The 24830-nt window shown below is 40.0% G+C and overlaps 2 protein-coding genes across 2 annotated transcripts in view; one reads left to right on the forward strand and one right to left on the reverse strand.

Moving 5' to 3' along the window:
• The window catches only part of LOC145717803 (X-linked interleukin-1 receptor accessory protein-like 2), a 515575-nt gene that overhangs the window by 23455 nt on the left and 467290 nt on the right, over positions 1-24830 (reverse strand). The gene's annotated exons all lie outside the window — the stretch shown is intronic.
• On the forward strand, positions 18695-20014 carry LOC102731865 (testis-expressed protein 13A). Its single transcript, XM_031027463.2, has 2 exons — positions 18695-19169; positions 19288-20014. The coding sequence occupies exons 1-2, from the start codon at positions 18723-18725 to the stop codon at positions 19996-19998; spliced, it is 1158 nt and encodes a 385-aa protein (XP_030883323.2). The 5' UTR covers positions 18695-18722; the 3' UTR covers positions 19999-20014.

Raw genomic sequence — 24830 nt, forward strand, 5'->3', positions numbered from 1 at the left:
GGAACTGGAGGGTATTATGCTGAGCGAAATAAGTCAATCAGAGAAAGACATGTATCATATGACCTCACTGATAGGAGGAATTCTTAATCTCAGGAAACAAACTGAGGGTTGCTGGAGTGGTGGGGGTTTGGAGGGATGGGGAGGCTAGGTGATAGACATTGGGGAGGGTATGTGCTATGGGAGCGCTGTGAATTGTGTAAGACTGATGAATCACAGACCTGTATCTCTGAAACAAATAATACATTGTATGTTAAAAAAAAAATAAAAAGAAGAAGAAGATAGCAGGAAGGGAAGAATGAAGGGGGGAAAATTGGAGGGGGAGATGAACTAGGAAAGACTATGGACTCTAAGAAACAAACTGAGGGTTCTAGAGGGGAGAGGGGTGGGGGGATGAGTTAGCCTGGTGATGGGTATTAAAGAGGGCATGTGTTGAATGGAGCACTGGGTGTTGTATGCAAACAATGAATCATGGAACACTACATCAAAAACTAATGATGTAATGTATCTTGTTTACCATAACATAATTTAAAAAAATAAATAAATAAAATATACCTGAAGAATCCAGAGGTCTCTTTCTAACTTCCATTTATACAATGTTTATACTACAAAATCTTAAGTTTTATTTCAGAATTTGAGTTTATGTAAATTTTTTATATCACCAGTGCTAAATAAATTAGGGGACCTTTTTCATATCTAAAAGCAGAAGCAGCATGCCTGAGTAGCTCAGCTGGTTAAATGTCCCACTTGATTTCGGCTCAGGTCATGATCTCAGGGTCATGGGATTGAGCCCAGCATCGGGCTTCATGCTCAGCAAAGAGTCTGCTTATCCTTCTTCCTCTGCTCCTCCTCGATCTCTCTCTCTCTTTCAAATAAATTAAATAAATAAATAAATAAATAAATAAATAAATAAATAAATAAATAAATAAAAGCAGAAGCTCAGATAAAATGCCTCAGGACATATTTGAAACTTTCTTTTTTACTTTAATTTTATTTTATTATGTTAGTCACCATACAGTACATCATTAGTGTTTGATGTAGTGTTCCATGATTCATTGTTTTTGTATAACACCCAGTGCTCCATGCAACTTTTCTAAATGGTTCCTTCAATTGTGTTATCCTCATTTCAAATGCTTTCTTTGTAAATCCCAGAGCTATCTGATGGTCAGTAAACTAAAACAAAATTTGTTTTTTGACATTTTTGAAATGTCAATTGACTGCTATGCAATAATATCACTTAATCAATATACTACCCTTGGATAATATTGTCCCACTGGAAACATAAGAACTATGAACTGATATAATTCAAATTCAGGGAAGGGAAGCAAATCAATAAATAAACAAGATCTGGATGGTGGCCATGTAAGTCGGAATTCACTAAGGAGTGTGTAACAACTCACCTGCTGAATCAACTAGAGGAAAAAAATAGAATTAAAAAAATATACTAAAAAAATAAAACAATTTAAAAAAATAAAAAAATAAACAAACAAGATCTTAGGCCTTTTGGTGAATTCCATTCCTTCAAAATTATTACAAAAGTAAGAAAACTGTATTGAAAAATACCTTTGACCTTGCTGGAAAGGAGACTTTCAGATGAGTGCAAGACTAAGCACATATAACTAGAAACAAGCAGTGTTAATGATTTAAAAGAACAAGAAGAGAAAAAGAAAGAAGAAATAAATTATTAATATCAGAAAGAAAATAGAGGATATCACTATAGTTCCCATGATATCAAAAGTATAAAGAATAAATACTACAAACAACTCTGTGCCCATAAATTTGATAATCTAGATGAAATGGACCAATCTCTTGAAAGGCACAGTCTGCCAAAACTCATACAAGACAAAAGAGACATATGAATAAGGCCTATAGCTGTTAAAGAAATTGAATCAATAATTAATAACCTTCCAAAATATAAAACATCAGGCCCACATGGATTCACTGGTGAATTCTACCAAATATTCAAGGATGAAATTATACAAATTCTCTACAATCTCCTTCAGAAGATAAAAGTGGAGGGAATATTTCTTAACTCATTCTATGAGGCCAGTATTACCTTAATACCAAAACCAAAGAGATTACAAGAAAACTATACACCGAATGTCTTTCATGAACATAAATGCACAATCTTCAACAAAATATTAGGAAATCAAATTCAGTAATGTATAAAAATAATTATACACCACAACCAAGTGGGATTTATCCCAGCTATGGAAGCTGGTTCAAAAATTTAAAAATGAATTAATGTAGTTCATCATATTAACAGGCTAAAGAAGAAAAATTACACGACTATATCAGTAGATGCAGGGAAAGCATTTGACAAAATCCAACATCATTTATGATAAAATCTCTCAACAAACTAGGAATAGAGGGAAAATTCCTCAACTTGGTAAAGAGTATTTATGAAAAACCTACAGCTAACATCATACTTAGTGTTAAGAAACTACAAGATTTCCAGGCGCCTGGATGGCTCAGTTGGTTAAGCAACTGCCTTCGGCTCAGGTCATGATCCTGGAGTCCTGGGATCAAGTCCCGCATCGAGCTCCCTGCTCAGCAGGGAGTCTGCTTCTCCCTCTGACCCTCCTCCCTCTCATGCTCTCTGTCTCTCATTCTCTCTCTCTCAAATAAATAAATAAAATCTTTAAAAAAAAAAAAAAAAGAAACTACAAGATTTCCTACCAAAATTAAGAATAAGGCAAAGACGTCCCATCTCACCATTCCTATTCAACACCATACTAAAACTCCCGGCTAATGCAATAGATATGAAAAGAAAATATCTGACTGATTCAGGAGGAAAATATAAAAGTATCTTTGTTCATGGATGTATGATTGATCTGTACAGATAGATGATCTATGCAGAAAATCTGAAAGAGCTGACAAAACCTGAAACTAGTAAACAATTATAACATGGTTCCAGGATATAAGGTTAATACACAAAAATCAATTGCTCTCATATATGCCAGCAATGAAAAAGTTTTTAATTTGAAATTAAAAACATGATACTACTTACATTAGAAACCCCCAAAACGTCATACTTAGGTTTATATCAAACAAAGTACCTACAAGATTTACATGAGGATAACTACAAAACTGAGAAGAACGAATTTGGAGGACTGATGCTACCTGACTTTAAGACCTACTTTAAAGCTACAGTAATTAAGACACAACACATAGGGGTGCCTGGGTGGCTCAGTCGGTTAAGCTCAGGTCATGATCCCAGGGTCCTGGGATCGAGCCCCACGTCCAGCTCCCTGCTCATCGGAGAGCCTGCTTCTCCCTCTCCCTCTGCCTGCCACTCTGCCTATTTGTACTCTCTACCTCTCTGTCAAATAAATAAATAAGATCTTTAAAAAAAAAAAGACACAATACACAAGCACATCAATGGAACAGAATATCAAGCCTGGAAATAGACCTACATAAATATAGTCAACTAATCTTTGACAAAGAAGCAAAGGCAACACAATGGAACAAAGAATGTCTTTTCAACAAATGGTACTGGAGTGCCTGGGTGGTTCACCGATTAAGCATCTGACTCCTGGTTTCAATTCAGGTCATGATCTCAGGGTCGTGAGATTGAGTCCCGTGTAGGGCTCTGTGCTCAGCGGGGAGTCTTCTTGAGATTCCCTTCCTTTCCCTCTCCCTCTCCTTCTGCCTCTCTCTCTCTCTCTCTCCAGCAAATAAATAAACCTTTAAAAAAATAAACATAAACAAATGACATTGGAACAACTGGACATCCAAATTAAAAAAAAAAAAATGAATCTAGCTGCAGATCTTTACACCCATCATGAAAACTAATTCAAAATGGATCTCAGAACTAAATGTAAAATGCAAAACTATAAAATTTTTAGAAAACAACATAGGAAAAAACCTTAATGACCTTGGATATGGCAATGATTTTTTTAATCAACATCAAGGACATGATCTATGAAACAAATAACTGAAAGCTAATAAAATTAAAAACTTCTGCTCTACAAAAGACAATGTCAAGAGAATTAGAAAACAAACCACAGACTGGGAGAAAATATTAGAAGACACATCTAATCAAGGACTGTTATCCAAAATATACAAAGAATTTTTAAAATTCAATAAGAAAACAAAAAATTAAATAGGTCAAAGACCTTCATCAAAGAAGGTAAGATATACAGATGGCAAATAAACATTTGAAAAGATATATATCATGTCACCAGGGAAATGCAAATGAAAACAAACATGAGCCACAACCGTACACCTATTAGAATGGCCAAAATCCAGAACACTGACAACAGCAAATGTTAGTGATGGTGTGGAGCAACAGAAACTCTCATTCATTGCTGATGGGAATTCAAAATGGTACAGCCACTTGGAATATAGTTTAGCAGGTTTTTTTGTTTTTTTTTTTTTTACAAAACTAAACATACCCTTACCATATGATCTAGCATATGTGTTCTTTGGTATCTACCCAAAGGAGTGGAAAAATAATGTCCACACAAAAGCCTGCACATAGATGTTTACAGAAGTTTTGTTCATGATTGCCAAAATTTGGAAGCAACCAAGATATCCTTTAGTAGATGAATGTGTAAATAAACTGTGGCATATCCACACAATGGAATATTATTAAGTGCTAAAAGGAAATGAGCTCTCAAGCCATGAAAAGATATGAAGAACATTAAATGCATATTACTAAGTAAAAGAAGCCAATCTTAAAAAGCTACATACTGTAGGATTACAACTATATAACATTTGGAAAAGGCAAAACTATGGAGACACTAAAAAGATCGGTGGTTCCCAAGGGTTGGGAGGAGGGATGAATAGGTGGAACACAGAGGACTTTAAGGGCAGTGAAATACTCTGTATGATACTATAATGATGGATACATGCCATTATACATTTATCCAAATCCATAGAATGTAGAAGAGTGAACCACAATGAAAACTATGGACTTTAGGTGATAATGATGTGCCAATGTAGGTTAATCAATTGTAGCAAATGTTCACTCTGGCATTGGATGCAGATAATAGGGTATGCATGTGTGGGGGCAAGAGGTTTATGGGGAATTTCTGTACCTTCCTCTCAATTTTGCTGTGAATCCGAAACATCTCTAAAAAATAAAAGCCTTTAAAAAAGAGCAGGACGGCCAAAGCTCTGATCAATTTCTTAGTATTATCATTTTTATGAAGAGCTGCAACATTTCAGATACATTCAAATGACATTCATTGAACATCTGCTATGTGCCATGTTGATTATATATATGGTAAAACAGATATAAACTTAACATAATCATAAAAATATCTGTGCTATTTAATAATGCTGCAATAAAAATAGAAACAAAACAAATGAACAAAGGGGAAAAAAGAGACAAACCAAAAAACAGACTCTTAACTATAGAGAACAAACAAATGGTCACCAGAGGGAAGGTGAGTGGGAGGATAGGTGAAATAGGTGAAAGAGATTAAGAGTACACTTATCTTGATGAGCACTGAGTAATAAGTAGAACTGTTGAATCAGTATATTGTACACCTGAAAATAATGTAACATTGCATGTTAACTATCTTAGAATTAAAATTTACAAAAAAAGGGACTTGCCCCAATGGGGAGACCTCAAAAAACAAACAGCAAAAATACCTGTGCTATGGTAAGTTGGGGAAACACAGATCTTTTGAAAAATTCACTTTTATCCTTTTTAGTCTACAAAAAAATAATCTTATCTAGAGTTGTGAAGAGTTAGGGTTTTTTATTTTTTCAGTTTTTTTAAACAAAAAGTGTCATCATTCAAAGATGATATCTCTAGTCTATAAGAATGTCAATATACTAGGTTTGAGTTTATGTACATTTTTTTCTATTAGGCAGAAACTTGATTAATAAACAAACAAGGATTTATTGGAGGTATAAACAGAGAATACTTTTTTAACCATTCTCTCCTGCTGACATGAACACTCAGGCTTCGGCATGACACTGATTATCTCCAACCCAGGATTATTCAAACATAATTTCTGTATGGTTCATGATGCATTCAGAAAAAAGGTCAACCCACAGACTTGAACTGAACTGGATCTGAGTAGCTCACTGTTTGAGAATGTGGCCTCTGAAGGAAGAGAGTTTTCAGTTCAAATCCCAGCTCTCTCATATCTTAATTATGAATCTCTGGACAGGTCACTGAGCTTTATTTTTGCATATGTAAAATGAAAATTAAAGAAAAGTTATCCATAAAAGATTATTATATTACACAAGTGTTAAGAACTGTGAGGGTATGTGATTTTACCATACTTGCAAGCTAACAAGTTAGGCTGACAGTTTCATGGGTACTGGTAGAAGACAAGAGACTACTGGGTCAGAAACAGATAGTTAATTATTCACAGCGATGAAAGTAGCCAAAGTATCCGCATTTGTGATGCTTCCCTAACAATCCCTATAGGACAATACACAGAGGGCCTGATGACACCTGTACAAGCAGTGGATTGTGTTAAAGTAGAAGAATCCCAAGTTTAGAATACACAAATCTTTTATAATGGGTCATAAGCATGCCTCCCCTTTGCTCCAAAGGGAGCCACTATCTTTATTTTCCGAGGCTGTAAGCAAACCTGCCCTTTGCTCTGGTGAAAGACACTATTTTCTAGCTTTTGTGACTGTTCTCTATATATAAATCCTTAAAAAGGTAATCTGGGGAAAGAGATAGTGAGTGCCTCTGCTCATAAAACATGCAGAAGTGCAAGAGACCCATGGAGAATTGTCTTCCAACAATGGGATAGTTCATTTAAGATGCTTAGCACAGTACCTATCTCATGGTAAGTGCTCAACAAAAATTAACCCTTTATAACATCATCACCACTATTAATACATTATCTACTGACTCCCAAGCCAAACTGTAATTTAAATCAAGATGTTTTGTTTTTTGTTGTTATTTTAAAAGAGAGCAGCCAATGAACCAGGTTACAGTAGAAATTATATATATATTCTAAAAACTACTTGCTTAAGATAAAATTTTATCATCAAAATATCATGTACCCTGAATTCAAAACAAAGTATAATTTATTTGGGGGTTGAGCATTTAAGTCAGGTACCTAATCAAGAAAAAATTATATATATATGATAATGCATTCATAGATAATTGAGAATTACTGATCTTTCCAGCAGTAAGTTCAAGTAACCATTCTCAAGGAAAGTAATAGCAATCTGCCACCTAAGGGTACAAGTAGCTAGTTCAAAATCTGTCTGCCAATAACTGACTGAGAGGTAGTAGAGGTAAGGAAATAATCAAAGTAAATTCAAAACATTCCCTGCTATCACCATCATCCCCAACATGGTATGAGTGACCCCTGCTTTATTGTTTGATTGAAGACAACTTTAAGAGAATCAATCTGCTTCAATCATACCACAGCCAAAATGCTCTTCAGAAATCTATGGAGAACCCTGTTGTTTCTGTTAAAAACAAAAACAAAACTCTTCCTCTAGAAAGTCTTCCTCAACCAATCTCACTGACTCTAATAACTATTTCTTACTTCTTCACTGCTTATTTATATCACACTGATATTTTTATATCTGGTAATATGTTGTTTTGTAATTATTCCTATAGTATTCACAAAGGTTTTGCTTTATTGCCTGAGTTACATTTCAAACTCTTCAAAAGCACAGTTTTCTTTATATATAGTTATCTTCCTCCCTATACAGTAGATGCCAGAGTATTATTCTTGTCTTTGTGTTGAAATTTTATGTTAATTGTCTTAGCAACTACGCTGTCATACTCTATGACACCAAGATCTAGTTTCTGACTCCTGCCTACTCACTATAGCTGTCACTATCAAAGATCTTGAAAGACTTGTCAACATTCAAAATTTCTGCATGCTGCTCTAACATCACTCTATGACCCACTGTCATTTGGCTTCTGCCCCATCATTCTATTGAATTTCTATGACTAATCTAACTAAGGATATCTTATTAGCCAAATCTAATGGCTTCTTTTTCACCCTTGTCCTATCTGACCTATGTATATTATTTGACACTTGAAAATTTTCCTTCAACTTTCTGAATCTCTTCTTACTTCTAAGATATCTCTCTTATGATTGCCTACTTCTCTAATCATTCCTTATTACTATATTACTGTCTTTTCTTCCTCAACCTATTTCCAAAAAAGTTTCCCATCTTCCCCCAGGCCTCATGATTCCTTCTCCTGTTTTGTTTGTTTATGTTCTTCTCTCCCTCCAACATTCATCTCCAGCACTAAGTGTTCTAGCACTAAGTTTCAACCACAAACTAAGTGCTAAAGACATCCAGGCCTATAAGTTTTTTCTCCATTTCTGTCCTCTCCTAAGATCTAGCCAAGTATATCCATATGATTGTCATGAAGGCACTTATCAGTCCCAAACTGAAGTTATTTCTTCCCTATAGTCTGTTCTTCCTCCTATAATATTTATTATGATTAGAGGCATCACTAATCACACCACCTAGTTTCTCAAGTCAGATGCCTCAAAATCATCCTCGCCACTTCCCCATACTTATTCCCTATATGCAACTGTTTAACAAGTTGTGTTAATTCTGTTTCAAAATTCTTTCCTTATCTGATATCTCACCTACGTCCTGCCACAGTTCAAGCTGTTATCATGTTTTGCCTGCACGATTAAAGTAGCATCTTAACAGGTTTCCCTATCTTCATTTTCTCTTCTCCAAAAGAGATGACTTACTAGTGGGAGAATAGAAGATGGCGACAGAGTCAACTGGGATATTTACAAAACAAACTCCACAACTAAAAAGAGAGAAGAAGCCACATCAAAGGAGGTAGGAAGTACAGAGACATGTTTTAGGGGAGAAGTGGATTGCAGATGCTGTGGAGGAGAGGGAGCTGTGGTCATAGAGAAGGGCAAGAGAGAGTAGAACATACAAGGAGAACATTTCCCTAAAGTCATTGCCTGGAAAAACAAGAAAGGCTGATTTTCATGAGTTCTTGCAACCAGTGAGGCTTAAAGCCTGGAGTTTTCAAGGTCAGTGGGCTTGGCTGGGATAGAGCCGAGAGGGCACTGCATTGCTCTTGGAGAGAAGGAAGGCAAATAACTTGGAGGTGGGCAGTGTGGAAACAGCAATCTGAAAAATGCCTGGGACACACAGCAGGGAGATATTTGCTCTTCTTGGAACACATCCTTGAGAGGCAGCATTCACGGAGATGCCCCTCTGGGGACAAACGAGCTGGTTGGTGCCATTTCCCTCCCCAGACCCTCAGCATAAACACAGAGCCACCTGTAGGAAACAGCACAGCACCAACGCCAGCTGCCTAACTTGCTTACACCAAGCCCCAACACCTTACACTCTGGTGGATCTGTTCTTCTCAGTCAAGCTTGCCTCAGTCCCAGTGCAGCAGGCCTCTTCCCCAGAAGACCAGCAGAAACCCCAGCCCACACCACATCTCCTTACCAGAGATTTCTGCAGGGCTTCAGTTCTAGTGGAAGAAGTGTCAGGTCTCATTTAACAAGCAGACCAGAGCACACCTAGTTTAAATTCACCACATTCTGGCCAAGGACCAAACACTGCCAACTGCAGGCAAGAAGAGCCTCTGTAGATGAATGGTCTGAAGGAAAGAGCAGCCAGAACACAGCAGCAGAGCACATGCAGTACACATGGGAAACACACCCTGATGTGCCAGACCCTGGGCATTACATGAGCTCTTCTTTATAAAGCCATTACTCTCAGGAGCAGGAAACATAACCGGCTTTTCTAACACAGAGAAGAAGGCAGAGTCTTGGACAAAAATGCCATGACAGAGGAGTTCATCCCAAATGAAAGAACAAGATAAGGCCATAGCAGAGATCTAAGTGAAACAGATATAAGTAACAAGCCTAATGGAGAATTTAAAGCAACAATTATAAGGATATTTGCTGGACTTGAGAAAAGAGTGGAAGACATCAGGGAGACTATTACCACAGAGATAAAACAGTTAAAGAAATCAGTGAGAAGTTAAGAATTCAATAACTGAGATTGGAAATAGGCTTGATGCAATGAACAGAATGGACGAAGCAGAGGAACAAATCAGTGATATAGAAGACAAAATAATGGAAAATAAGAAAGCTGAACAAAAGAGAAAAAGAAGAATTATGGAACACGAGAACAGACTTAGGGAACTCAGTGACTCCATAAAACATAATAGCATTCATATTATAGGAGTCCCAGAAAAAGAAGAGAGAGAAAATGGGGCAGAAAATTTATTTGAGGAAATAATAGCTGAAAACTTCCCTAGCCTGGGGAAGGAAACAGACATCCACATTCAGGAGCACAGAGAACTCCCATCAAAATCAACAAAAGCAGGCCAACATCAAGACATATTGGGATTAAATTTATGAAATATAGTGATCAAGAAAAATTCTTAAAAGCAGCAAGACAAAATAAATCCTTAACTTACAAGGGAACAGCCATAAAGCTAGCTGGAAATTTCTCAACAGAAACGTGGCGAACAAGAAAAAAGTGACATGATATATTCAAATTGCTGAATGAGAAAAATCTGTAGCCAAGAGTACTCTATCCAGCAAGGCTATCATTCAGAATAGAAGGAGAGATAAAGAGTTTCCCAGACAAACAAAAACTAAAGGGGTTTGTGAACACTAAACCACCCCTGCAAGAAATATTAAAGGGGATTTTTTGAGTGGAAAGGTAAGACCAAAAGTGACAAAGACAAGAAAGGAACAGAGAAAATCTCCAGAAACAACAACAAAACAAGTAATAAAATGGCACTAAATACATATCTATCAATAATTACTCTGAATATAAATGGATTAAAAGCTACAATCAAAAGACATAGGGTGTCATAACGGAAAAAAAAAAAAGATCCATCTATATGCTGCCTAAACAAGACTCATTTTAGACCTTAAGATACTTGAATATTGAAAGTGAGGAGATGGAGAAACATTTATCATACAAATGGACATCAAAAGAAAGCCAAGGGGGAGGGCGCCTGGGTGGCTCAGTTGGCTAAGCGACTGCCTTCGGCTCAGGTCGTGATCCTGGAGTCCCAGGATTGAGTCCCGCATCAGGCTTCCTGCTCAGCAGGGAGTCTGCTTCTCCCTCTGGCCCTCCCCCCTCTCATGCTCTCTCTCTCAAATAAATAAATAAAATCTTTAAAAAAAAAACAAAAGAAAGCCAGAGGGGAAAACTTATATTGGACAAACTAGACTTTAAAATAAACACTTAACAAGAGATGAAAAAGGGCAGTATATCATAATAAAGGGGACAATCCAACAAGAAGATCTAACAATTGTAAATATTTATGCACCCAACATGGGAGGACCCAAATATATAAACAACTAATAACAAACATAAAAGGAACTAATTGCTAATAATACAATAATAGTAAGAGTCTTTAACACCCCACTTACATCACTGGACAGATCATCTAAACAGAAAACCAACAAGGAAACAACGGCTTTGAGTGACATTCTGGACCAGATGAACTTAACAGATATATTCAGAATATTCCATCCTAAAAGAAGAGTTTACACATTCTTTTCAAGTGCACATGGGACTTTCTCCAGAACAGATCACATATTAGGTCACAAATCAGGCCTCAACAAACACAAAAAGACTGAGATCATACCATGCTTATCTTCTGACCACAACACTATGAAATTTGAAGTCAACTACAAGAAAAAATTTGGAAAGACCAAAAATAAATGGAGGCTAAACAACATGCTACTAAACAGTGAATGGGTCAGGGGCACCTGGGTGGCTCAGCTGGTTAAGTGTCTGACTCTTGGTATCAGCTGAGGTCATGATCTCGTAGTTGTGGGATTGGGTCCCACATTGGGCTCTGTGCTCAGTGCAGAGTCTGCTTCTGATTCTCTCTCCCTCTCCCTCTCACTCATACACACACTCTCTCAAATAAATAAATAAAATCTTTAAAAAAAAAACAATTAATGGGTCAACCAGGAAATCGAAGAAGAAATAAAAAAAAAAAAAAAGATACATGGAAAGAAATGAAATGAAAACACAATGGTCCAAAAAATTTGGGATGCAGCAAAAGCATTCCTAAGAGGGAAGTTTATAGCAACACAGACCTACTTCAAGAAGAAAGAAAAATCTCAAATATACACCCTAACATTAAACTTAAAGAGCTAGAAAAAGAATAACAAATGAAGCCTAAAGCCAGCAGAAGGAAGGAAATAATAATGATTATAATATATAATAGTTATAATAAAATATTTTATAGTTTTTTTAAGATTTTATTTATTTATTTGAGAGAGCGAGAATGAGAGAGAGAGAGAGAGAGAGAGTACATGAGAGGGGGGAGGGTCAGAGGGAGAAGCAGACTCCCCACTGAGCAGGGAGCCCAATGCGGGACTCGATCCTGGAACTCCAGGATCATGACCTGAGCTAAAGGCAGTCGCCCAACCAACTGAGCCACCCAGGTGCCCCTAAAATAATATATTTTAAAAATATATATGCTAAGTGAAATAAGTCAAGCAGAGAAAGACAATTATATGGTTTCACTCATATGTGGAACATAACAAATAGCATGGAGGACCACAGGGGAAGGGAGGGAAAACTGAATGGGAAGAAATCAGAGAGGGAGACAAACCATGAGAGACCCTGGACTCCAGGAACCAAACTGAGGGTTACAGAAGGGAGGGGGGTGGGGCGATGGTCTAACCGGGTGATGGGCATTAAGAAGGATATGTGTGGTGATGAGCACTGGGTGTTATATGCAACTAATGAATCGTTGAACACTACATCAAAAACTAATGATATACTTATATGTTGGCTAATTGAGCATAATATAAATAATAATAACAAATTAAAATATATAATTAAAATAAAAAAAGATTATAATAAAATAGAAATAAATGATATAAAAACTAAAAAAATAATAAAACAGATCAATGAAACCAGGAGCTGGTCCTGTGAAAAAAAATCAATAAAACTAATAAACCTGTAGCCAGACTTATAAAAAAGAAAGAAGACCCAAACAAATAAAATCACAAATGAGAAAGGAGAAATAATAACTGATACCACAGAAACACAATTATAAGAGAATATTATGAAAAACTATATGCCAACAAATTGAACAACCTGGAAGAAATGGATAAATTCCTAGAAACATATAAACTACCAAAACTGAAACAGCGAGAAATAGAAAACTTGAACCGACTGATAAACAGCAAAGAAATTGAATTAGTCATAAAAAATCTCCCAACAAATGAAAGTCCAGGGCCAGGTGGTTTCACAGGAGAATTCTACCAAACATTTCAAGAAGAGTTAATACCTATACTTCTCAAACTATTCCAAAAAATAGAAAAGGAAGAAAAACATACAAATTCATTCTATGAGGCCAGCCTTACCCCGATACCTAAACCAGATAGACTCCACTAAAAAAGAGAACTACAGGCCAATATCTCTGATGAACATGGATGTAAAAATTCTTAATAAAATACTAGCAAACCAAATCCAAACTACATTAAAAGAAGCATTCACCAAGATCAAGTGGGATTTATTCCTGGGCTGCAAGGGTGTATCAATATTTGCAAATCAATCTGATACACCACATTAATAAAAGAAAGGATAAGAACCACATGATCCTCTCAATACATACAGAAAAAGCATTTGACAAACTACAACCTCCATTCATGATAAAAACTCCCAACAAAGTAGGTTTAGAGGAAACAAACCTCAACAAAATAAAGGCCATACATGAAAAAGCCACAGCTAATATCCTCAATGGGAAAAAAAAATCTGAGAGCTTTTCCACTAAGGTCAGGCACAGGACAGGAATCTCCACTCTCACCACTGTTATTTAACATAGTACTGCAAGTCCTAGTCACAGTGGTCAGACAACAAAAAGAAATAAAATGCACCCAAATCAGCAAGGAAGAAGTCAAACTTTCACCATTTGCAGATGGCATGATACTCTATATGAAAACCTTAAAGACTCCAACAAAAAATTGTTAGAACTGACGCAATTCAGTAAAGTTACAGAATATAAAATCAACGTACAGAAATTGGTTGCACCTCTACAGACCAATAATGAAGCAGCAGAAAGAGAAATCAAGGAATCAATCCTATTTACAATTACACCAAAAACCACAAGATACCTAAGAATAAACTTAACCAAAGAGGTGAAAGACTGGTACTCTAAAAACTATAAAATGCTGATGAAAGAAACTGGAGATGACATAATAAAATGGAAAGACATTCCATGCTCATGGATTGGAGAACGAATATTGTTAAAATGTCTATACTACCCAAAGCAATCTACAATCATTGTCAAAATACCATCAGCATTTTTCACAGAGCTAGAACAATCCTAAAATTTGTATGGAACCACAGAAGACCCTGAATAGCCAAAGCGACCTTGAAAAAGAAAAGCAAAGCTGGAGGATTGCAATCCCAGGCTTCAAGTTATGTTACAAAGCCGTATTGATGAAAACAGTATGGAACTGGCACAAAATAGACACATAGATCAATAGAACAGAATAGAAAACCCAGAAATGAACCCACAACTATATGGTCAATTAATCTTCAACAAAGCAGTAAAGAACATTCAATTGGAAAAAGAGAGTCTCTTCCACAAATGGTGTTGGGAAAACTGGACAGAAACATGCAAAAGAATGAAACTGGACCACTTTCTTACACCAGATGTAAAAATAAATTCAAAAAGGATTAAAGACTAAATGTGAAACAGGAAACCATTAAAATCCTAGAGTAGAACACAGGCAATAACCACTTTGACACTGGCCATACCAATTTCTTTCTACATATGTCTCCTGAGGCAAGGGAAACAAAAGCAAAAATTGAACTATTGAGGCTGCATCGAAATAAAAAGATTCTGCACAGCAAAGGAAACAATCAACAAAACTAAAAGACAACATTTGGAATGGGAGAAGATATTTGCAAATAACATACCTGAGAAAGGATTAGTATCCAAAATCTATAAAGAACTTATCAAACTCAACACCCAAAAAATGAGTAATCCAATTTAAAAAATGAGCAATAGACATCACTGATCATCAGGGAAATGCAAATCAAAACTACAATGAGATACCATATCACACCTGTCAGAATGGCTGAAATCAACAACACAAGAAACAACAGGATGTGGAGAAAAAGGAACTCTCTAGCACTACTGGTGGGAATGCAAATTGGTGCAGCCAGCCTGGAAAACAGTATGGAGGTTCCTCCTCTATTTAAATTTAAAATAGAACTACCTAAATAGAACTACTTATATTTAAAAATAGAACTACCCTATGATCTAGCAATTGTGCTACTAGTTATTTACCCAAAGAATTCAAAAATACTAATTCAAAGGGATACAAGCACCCTGATGTTTATAGCAGCATTATCTACAATAGCCAAATTATGGAAATAACCCAAATGTCCACAGACTGATGAATGGATAAATAATGTGATACACACACACACACACACACAAAATCAAATATTACTCAGCCATAAAAAAAGAATGAAATCTTGCCATTTGCAGCATCATGGATAGAGCTAGAAAGTATAATGCTAAGTGAAGTAAGTCAGTCAGAGAAAGACAAATACCATATAATTTCACTCATATGTGGAATTTAAGAAACAAAACAAACAATCATGGGGTGGGGAAGAGAGAGAGACAAACCAAGAAATAGACTCTTAACTATAGAGAACAAACTGATGGTTACCAGAGGGGAGGCAGGTTGGGGGACAGGTGAAATAGGTGATGGAGATTAAGGACTGCAGTTGTGATGAGCACTGGGCGATGTAAATGGAAGTGATGAATCACTATATTGTACACCTGAAACTAATATTACACTGTATGTTCACTAACTGGAATTTAAGTAAAAACTTAAAAAAAATGACTTATTTTAATCTTCTAAAAGTATTTATAAGCAGACATGGAAGAATGGTAGCATACAGATACAAGTGATCACAAGCTGAAGTCCATGTTTACAGTGTTATGGAAGGAATAAAAAAGGGTAAAAAAATGTTCTGAGGCCAGAAGCAGAGGTGGCCAAGGAGTACGCAGGTCAGCTGCTATAAAACCATCAGTGAGAGTGGAGAGTGGTAAGAAGAGAACTGTCCTCAGCACCCTGTTCTTGCTCTATATCTTCCCCCTCAATTATTTCAACCACTACCTAGAACCCAACTTCCATTTTTCAATACTATATCTCCAGCCCTGATGTCTTTCCTAAGTACTAGACTCATATATCTAACTGCCTGTGGGGTATCTCTATTAGGATGCCCCACAGCTATCTCAATATCAATATGTGTACAGGTGAACTCCCTCCCAAACAGCTTCTCTTTCATTCTCTATCTAAGTCTACAGCATCACTATCTATTTAGTTCCCTGTATCAGAAATCTGGGAATTACCCTAATTTTCTCATCCCTGTCCCTAACAGTCCTATGAATTCTATCAACCAAAGAGCTCTCTACACTCTTCTCTCCATTCTGATGTCCACTGCCTTAGTTTACATATTGAATTACTGTGACATCCCCCTAATGGATCTCCCTGACTCCAGTGTCGCTGCTCTTTCCTTGCCATTCCAATTTCTACATTATCTCCTGAATGATCTTTCTACAGAAGTCACTGCTGAACAAGCCAAAACATGAACCCTTTCCATTTAAGACTAATAATTTAAAATACACAAACTGAAATGGAAAAAAAAAAAAAAGATAACATTTTAAAAAAAGAGTTAGAGATATTTGAAGAGGGATACTGAAAGTGGATTAGTTTGTACATTATTCTCTATATTATTGATCATGCATTCCTGTGGAATCCTTGCTCTCTACAGTTTTCTGCTCTTCATTACTTTGTCTGTAAATTCTTGTTGCTGTGGTTTCTCTGGACTCAATAATATCCATCTCTTCAACCTATGTAATCTCTTGTGTTCCACATTCCTTTGTCATTCCATGGAAACTATCAGTAGCACTAAGCTGAGAGAACGGTAGAGCTCAAATTGTTTCCCATTTCTCAGAGACCATTGTCGTTCACTCTCTGATGTCCAACGTCCTCTGAACTGTTGGTTAAATATTTTCTTTTATTTATTTTTTCCCCACGTGGGAGGATAAATTGAGCCTCTTTTCTGTATGTGCCAGAAACAGAAATCATCCAAATGTCAAACTTTTGAAGTTACTCTTTGAGGACCTTTACTTAATAAAGTTTATTAGTCTCAAAAAAAATAAATAAATAAATAAGTAAAAAGAGAGCTAAAATAGTGGGATTTAAAACTCTGGGATTTAACCACCTTCTTAAGTAATATTTTGATGCCTGATACATTATTTTTTCTGACACAAGACTCTTAGAGAAGAAATGTCATCTATTTCAATGTCGTTCATAGAACAAAACATAATTCCCATATAATAAATAGTGAATTTCTGATTTTTTTCAAATAGAAAAATAAATTAAAACCCAAAATGAATGTATCTCTGCATGGCCAGTACGTTCAGTGCATAAATGATGGCACAGAAAAGAGAATGAAGAGAGTTAAATTAGAAAGGTAGACTAAAGTGAGATTCTAATATTAGGCCAAGGAGTGTGTCACAGGAAGCAATCAAATATTTTTAAGCTTGAAAGTAGCATAATACTAGGAAAGATTAGGAGTTAGAAAGAGATTAAAATTAGGGAGATTATTTAGGAGGCAATGTGGGCATTCTGTAAATGAGAATGGATGTCAATAGAAGTTTCTCAGGTAGTAGCAACAAGACTTGGGGACCGATTTGCTATGTTATTAAAGGCAAGTGGTTTTGACAATTTTGAGGTTTCCATACTGAACAGAGATCATCTCTAGGTGGAAAGGGTGAACATTTGGATTTTGGATATCTTTGGGATATGCAGGAAATATGAGTCTAGACCCGGAGTTGGCAAACTATAGGCCAAATCCTCCCAGCTGCCTATTTTTACACATAAAGTTTTACTGGAATATAGCCATGCTTATTTCTTCAAGTATTTTTTATGACTGCTTTTGGGCTACAAGTAGTTGGGACAGAGATCTTTTGCCTACAAAGCCTCAAATGATTACTACCTGGCCCTTTACATAAAAAATTTTCTGACCTTTGTATTCCAGTTCAGGAGCGTCTGGAATACGAGATACAGAATCTTCCTGGCGGTGGCGGCGGCGGCAGCGGCCGCGGGGGGGCGGGGGGGGGGGAGGAAGAGGAGGGGGAGGGCGGAAGGGGGGAGCTTTTTCTGTTCTAGAACATTCCACCTCGGGGAGGGGCGGGGCCCCTGATGTGGAACAAACCATTATGGTGGGGGTGGAGAGTGGGGGATGAAACTTTTTGTTCTTGATTATATTCTCAGTTCTGCCTTTTCTGACCACTCCTGTTGTTTCCTGCCTTCAGAGACTTTCAACAATGTAGCGGGTTCTCTTATGTCCCAGAGTTTGGGAGGAACCTTCCTCACACATTCCCTCCCACCCCCACTGTCTCTGGAAGTTGGAACAGTCCCAGGGTAAAAGCCTCGAGGGTTGGTGTTGAGACTTCCTTTCCTCAGAGCCCCTAGAGGGAGAGAGGTGCGCTTTCTCTTTTGGTACGGTAGGCAAGAAAGGTAGGTCCGCTTCTTCTTTAACGCCACCTAGAGAAGAGAGGCCTCGTGAGACGTGTACTATGGCGGGGCAAGCCAGTCGGTGAGGGGGTCTTTATGAGGGTCTGAGGGGGGTGAGGAGAGGCGGGGCAGGGCGGGGCAGGCCGATTGGATGGGAAGAGACTGAGTGGGGAGGGGCTAAAGGGGAGAGGAAAGAGCAACTGGTTGATTCATCCCACAGGGACAGCCAAACCCCTAAGGTGCTCAGTCGTCATGTCCTTGAAACCTGACGACCCCAGTGCTGGGTTCCAGCACAACAATGTGGTGGCCTTCATCAATGAGAAGATGGCCGGGCACACGAAAGGCCCTGAGTTCTACCTCGAGAATATATCCCTGTCCTGGGAGGAGGTAGAGAACAAGCTCAGGGCCATCCTGGAGGACAGCGCGGTGCCCAGCGAGGCCAAAGACGCCTGTGCCTGGAGCAGCCTCGCCCTGGGCGTGCGCTTTGCCCGCAGGCAGAGCCAGTTTCACGGGCGCAGGGTGCACTGGCTGCAGAACTTCACCAAACTGCATAAGTCTGCTGCACAGGCCTTGGCCTCAGACCTAAAGGAGCTCACAGCACAGCAGGAGATGGAGCGCAAGGAGTCAGCCTTTCGGCTGCGGCAGACACAAGCAAACCTGGCAGAGATGGGAAAGGAAAGGGATCTCCTGAGGTGGAAGGTCTTCCGGGCTGTAAGATTACCTCGATTGGTCCCTGCCCCATCTCCCGGCCCCATTTCCCTGCCCCACACCCTCACTGCCCCCAGAATAGGTCTTAATTCTGCCCACTTCTCTCCAGGAGCTGGAGTCTCCGCGGAAGCAGGAGCAGGTCCAGGTTGCAGAGGAGCCAGGCCTGGCCACTGCCAGTGGGGCTGAAACAGAAGGAGCACGTGAGGAGGAGGCAGGGGCTGCTGCTACTTCTGCTACAGCTGCTGGTGCCACAGGAAGAGGAAGAAGAAGTCAAAAGGATGCAGAAGGGGCAGAGGCCACCAAGAAGCTGGGTAGAGGCCCTGTCCACCTTCATGGAGCTGAGGAGCAGAAAAATTATACCTCTGGTGGGCAGAGGGAGGGAGATCTCAGGTCAGTGGAAACAACCATGTTTTATTTCTCTGGAACCATGAAGCCCAGGTCCAGAGTCACACCATCACCCCTCCCTGTCCAGCTCCCTGCCTCATTCACATATTCCTACTCATGCCCCTTATCCCCCTTCCCACCTGCGCCCACACCATCCCCACCAGCAGCAACATTCACAGCAGGAGCTCCATCTCAGACATCTCCCCACTGGAAGCCCTCTGATGTTAGCTCGTGGTCTGATGGGGGGTCCCAGGGAACAGACCCTCAAGAATCCCAAAGAGACAGGAGAGACTCTGAACCCCATCAGCAGAGAAGACCTCCCATGTTTCGCAGGCCTGGGGATTGGGACTGCCCTCGGTGTAAAGCTGTGAATTTTTCACGGAGGGAAATTTGCTTCCGCTGTGGAAGGGGAATCTTGCTTCAAAGCCCTAAGTGAATTCAGAAATGTGAAATAGAACAGAAAATCCCAAAGAAAAATCAATTTTCAGAGGGAGGGGGGGAGGTAGGGAAGGGATTGGGAAGAGTGGGGGGAAAGGGAGGGTGGGCAAATAGGGCAAGAGGTGGAAAAGTAGGCTGGGAGGTGGGGTACGGGGTGGTGGCTGGGGAGGGTGTAGATTGGGTAGTTGGGGGGTAAAACATAGAGACAGAGACTTATTTTGATGACCCCTTTTGTGTTCCAGAGCATTAGCATTCCACACCCCAGAAGCACCATAGCTTCTTAGTATGTATCTCTCTCTCCAACCCTAGTATCTGGTGGACCTGAGCAGCCATGTATATGGTAACCCACCCCTCTCCCCACCTAGGCTGTATATGATTGGAGCAGGAGTGGACATCTGATCCATAACTGAGCCAAACAGTTTCTCATGCTAGAGAGTCTGAACAGAGAGGCAGATTCCATAGTCAGGGTGGTGGTGGGTAAGGAAACAATGGGTCATTTGGAGTTGGGGCCCTGGTCAGAGTCATGAATGCCGAGGCCACAATCAGGCCTGGTCCTGGCTGTCAGGGAGCAGAACTGTGTGCTTTATAGAAGCCAAGTGTCTTTTAGAGGATGTCAGAATGAGGCCCCAGGGAGCAGATAAGCACAGAGAAACAGCACAGGAGTTGATCCTGCAACCTCAGAGATGGAGAGACTGGTGGCATGACCACTTTTCCACTTCCTGCGATTGTGCTGCATGAAAATACACTCTACACAGATCCCCTTTTCTTTAAGCTAACTTGAGCGGGTTCCTGTTCTGGGCAACCAGATTATTTCCAAGTCAGAAATTGGCACCAGAAGAGCAGCTGCAAACCAAAAACTGTCAAAGAAAATGTCGGAACTGGCTGGGGAGGAGTATCAGAGAGTTATGGGTATAGTGAGGATTCCTGCATCCCAAGAGTGTCCAGGAATGAACTGGATGGGAAGCTTTTTCATGTTCTGATCAAGTTATATTGTGAGAAACGATCAAAACAGGCCTACAGTTAACCCTGGGCTTAAAACACAGCAGAGATTTGCCATCCCTGAGAAAATCCTTTAGGTCTACAAACAGGGGACACCAGCACCAGTTGCAGACAAGGACTGCTATGGCTGTCTAGCTCCACAACAGGAGAACCCTCCCCAGTCCCCAGTGGCAGAACTGGAAACTCCTGCCACTGCCTAAGAGGTGAGTCAGCAACTGATAGTGCCCAGAGTGTTTACTGGTTTAGACCACAGACCAGTGTGGTGCCATCCTGAGGGATTCTCTTTCCCAACCCACCACCAGAATAATAGTGGGAAGGGAATCTGGCTACAAATCCCTCAGTGAATTCAGAAATGTGGAATAGAACATATCCCAAAGGGAAATCAATTTCTAGGGGGAGGGGGTAAATTGGGAAAGGGGGAGGGGAGAGGATGGTCTGTGTCTCCTTTCTTATGACTGTGAGTGGTGTTGAGGGAAGCTAAATGTATGGTTTAGCCCACAGATGGAAAGATGGTGAGGTTTCACACCTGGACCAGACTGACAACTGGAGGAGACTTGGACATTACCTGGGGACTGTGGACCTAGAAACTGAAGCTGTCATGGGCTTGGGACATCTCTGCAGCATCTGGACGTGACTTTGAGGTGTTTCATTTGGGAACAGATACAGATAATTATTTTCAAGATTTGGGGCCAGATCCCTAGGTGGTTATTAAAGGGCCTATACTTGTCAGAAATATCCTTGGACTTGCTTAAATTCCTCTAGGGCAGGGTTTTACAACCTCAGTACTCTTGATACTTGGGGCTGGATACTTAAGTGTTTCAGGGGACCATCCTGTGCATTTAGGATGTTTGGCAGAATCCCTAGCCTCTACACACTAGATGGCAGTAGCACCTACTCTTCCACTGTGACAACTGAAAATGTCTCCAGATACTATAACGTGTCCACTGGAGGGCAAAATCACCCCTGGTTGGGAACCATGGAAGCAATAAGGTCCTTAGGAGTAGTCAGAACAGGGGGAAGAGAGTTATAAGGAGAGCATGCTCAGCAGTGCCCAGGGCTGTAGGGGAGACGCTAAGGAGGAGAAAAAGTGATTTTTGAGCAGATATGGATAGGGGAGGGGCAGAAACCAAACTGCAAGGACCAGGGGCTAAGTGGGAAGCAAAGAAGTGCAGTCAGTGAGGGAGGCTCTTCAAGGACTCCTGGCTGTGAAGGGTAGGAGTGGGGCAGGATAGATGGCTGAGAGATAACAAGGTTTTTTGAATATGGGAGAACTTGAACCATGGAGGAGACAGCTGAAAAAAGCTTGAAAGCACAGGAAATATGTGAAAAAATGGAATAGACCCTGTATACTGTTTTGGAGCCATGTCCATTGTACTGTTCAATGAAAAAAAATATGTTTGTATGAAACAAAACCCCCAAATTCTCTAAGTGTACATATGTATATGTATATTATAGATTTACGTGTGCCTTATGTTATAGATTGGTGTTTGAAAAAGCATAGAAAAGTCTGGAAAAACTTTTTCTTTTCAAAAAAATGGAGTAGTGTGGGGCAGTAGGATAGAGGGCTTCTATGTCATATACTTCTGTGTTGCGAAAATAAAATAAATGTTCACACATAGACAAAAAAAATAAAAGGATGTGAATTTGCTGACTTGAATGGGTTTGGAAAGGCCACCTCTTCCTTTGGGACAAGAGAAGAGGAGAGCAGATACTGATCTATGGGGCAAAAAGATGGAAAATGAAGAGGGTTTCCCCATGTGTCCCTTAGACAAGGCACCCCACAATGAGGACAGAAGGTCTGAGTGGGGGTGAGGGCTACTGGGCAGTGGCATATTTAGGAACTTAGGGGGAGGTGAGGAGTGGGGTGGGGGAGGAAAGTATCATCAAGCTGCACAGAGGATCCAATTAGGATAGGACCCAACTGAAAGAAAACCAAAGGGGAGGGCAATGGGGGAGCCTAGCGGGGCCACTGGAAAGGACGTCGAGTAGTTCTAAGAGGCATACCAGACACAAATCTCTGGTGTTACAACTTGTTTTCATAATTTATTTTTTTCCAGAAAAGATTCAGTCAGTTTGTTTGGATTTAGGGTTTCTGTTTAGTAGGATTTAGGAAAAATACTGACATTTTCATGATTTCATGTGTTAACAGCCATCTTAATTTTTTCTCTATATGTCCAGAGGAAAGAATTTAATAAATTAAAATAAATTCCATTTTTATCACTAAATATCCTCAACAAACCCAACAGAGGTAATCTGACTTGGCCTTTGAGCCTTCGGGCTAGCATGCTTAGTGAGATGGGTAGCTAAAGAGTAAGACAGCTTTAAAAATGATGGTGCTGGAAGAAAGACCCAGCTCTAGTGGGCAAGGGAAGGGGATGAAAATTTCACAGGGGCCAATGTCTTGGTCAAAAAAGTGATTTTTACCTCTGTAAAAATGATGATGCTCTCTGGACTTGCATTTGAGGTAATGGCAGGCAAAGTAGTGAAAGGGAATGACCAGGGAAGGTACCTCTGACCTCCCTCTTTCTACTCTTTCTAATGACCTATCCACACTCTGGGAAGTCAAACTTGGTTACACCTTTCTCTAAAATAATGGAAAGTAGGAGGAGTAGGAGACCTGGATTTCCTCTGGTCTCAGGAATTCAGTGGGATAGGGATCAAACCATTCTGAACACCTACAAACTCAACAGGAGATTGAAGAAAAGAATAGCAACAACTCTCTGAACAGAAAAGCGACCACTTTCTGGAAGGTAGGACATGCGGAGAACTGAATTCGAGGCAATATTCAGGAGGATAGACTGCAGGGGAGGGGCCTCTGTTGGCTGATGCTGTCAAGTGATAGTGCCGCGGAGCACAAAATCGGAACTTTCAGAAGTCGGATCTGCTGAGGGACGTCGCTCCAGTGGATAAGCGGGGGGTGGAACCCTCGCGGGACAGTGTGGTCTCAGGACTCTCGGGGTCACAGAAAGACCGGGGGTGCCTGAGGGCGGCAGAGCTCCCAGGTATCGGAGCAGGGAAGCCGGCTGAAGAGACGGAGCTGAGAAGCGGGCTCTCAGCTCGGGGTTGCAATAAACCATGATCCGCGGCACAGTCGGGCCACTGCTCCTCCAGCAGGGACCCAACAAGCAGCAGATCCAGGGAGACTCACCTTCTTACCCCGGGAGGAGCGGCACGGAAGCGCACCGCAGGGATCTGCTGGGTTTGGAGTCTCCACACCAAGTCGGGTGCCAGAGATAGAAACGCTCGGTCACAGGCCGGGTGAGCATGGAGTGTGGCCGGAGATCAGGAAGACGGGAGTGACTCACTGCTTTTCTCTGGGGGCGCACTGAGGAGCGGGCCCTGAGTTCTCGGCTCCTCCAGGGCGGAGATTGGGAGGCTGCCATTTTCACTCTCGTCCTCCAAAGCTATACGGAAAGCTTGCAAGGAACAAAAGCTCCCGAGAGCAAACCCAAGCAGATTACTTAGCCCTGACCGGGCAAGGGTGGGGCAATTCTGCCTCCAGCAAAGACATTTGGGAACCACGGCAACAGGCCCTTCCCCCAGAAGATCAGCAAGAACCGCTGGCCAAGACCAAGTTTACCGATCAATGAGAAAGGCAGAACTCCAGTGCTAGGGGAATACTGCACATAGAATCCATGGCTTTTTTACCATGATTCTTTACTCTCTAAAAGTCAATTTTTTTTTAACTGTCTTTTTTTTCTTTTTTGAATTTTTCTTTTTCCCTTTTTCAACCAACATCTTATCAATCCCTTTTTTAAAAAACATTCTTATTTTTCATTTTTAAAGTCATATTCTATCCCTTCATAGTAGTTACCCTTATTTTTGGCATAC

Source organism: Leptonychotes weddellii, chromosome X (assembly GCF_054177405.1).
Source record: "Leptonychotes weddellii isolate Sample4059 chromosome X, ASM5417740v2, whole genome shotgun sequence".
Lineage (NCBI taxonomy): Eukaryota > Metazoa > Chordata > Mammalia > Carnivora > Phocidae > Leptonychotes > Leptonychotes weddellii.

Excerpts from the sequence above, each read along its gene's own strand:
- LOC102731865 (XM_031027463.2), top strand. The coding sequence starts at position 18,723 with ATGTCCTTGAAACCTGACGACCCCAGTGCTGGGTTCCAGCACAACAAT. Across the intron at positions 19,170-19,287 it reads GGGATCTCCTGAGGTGGAAG|GAGCTGGAGTCTCCGCGGAA; the intron begins GTCTTCCGGGCT and ends ACTTCTCTCCAG.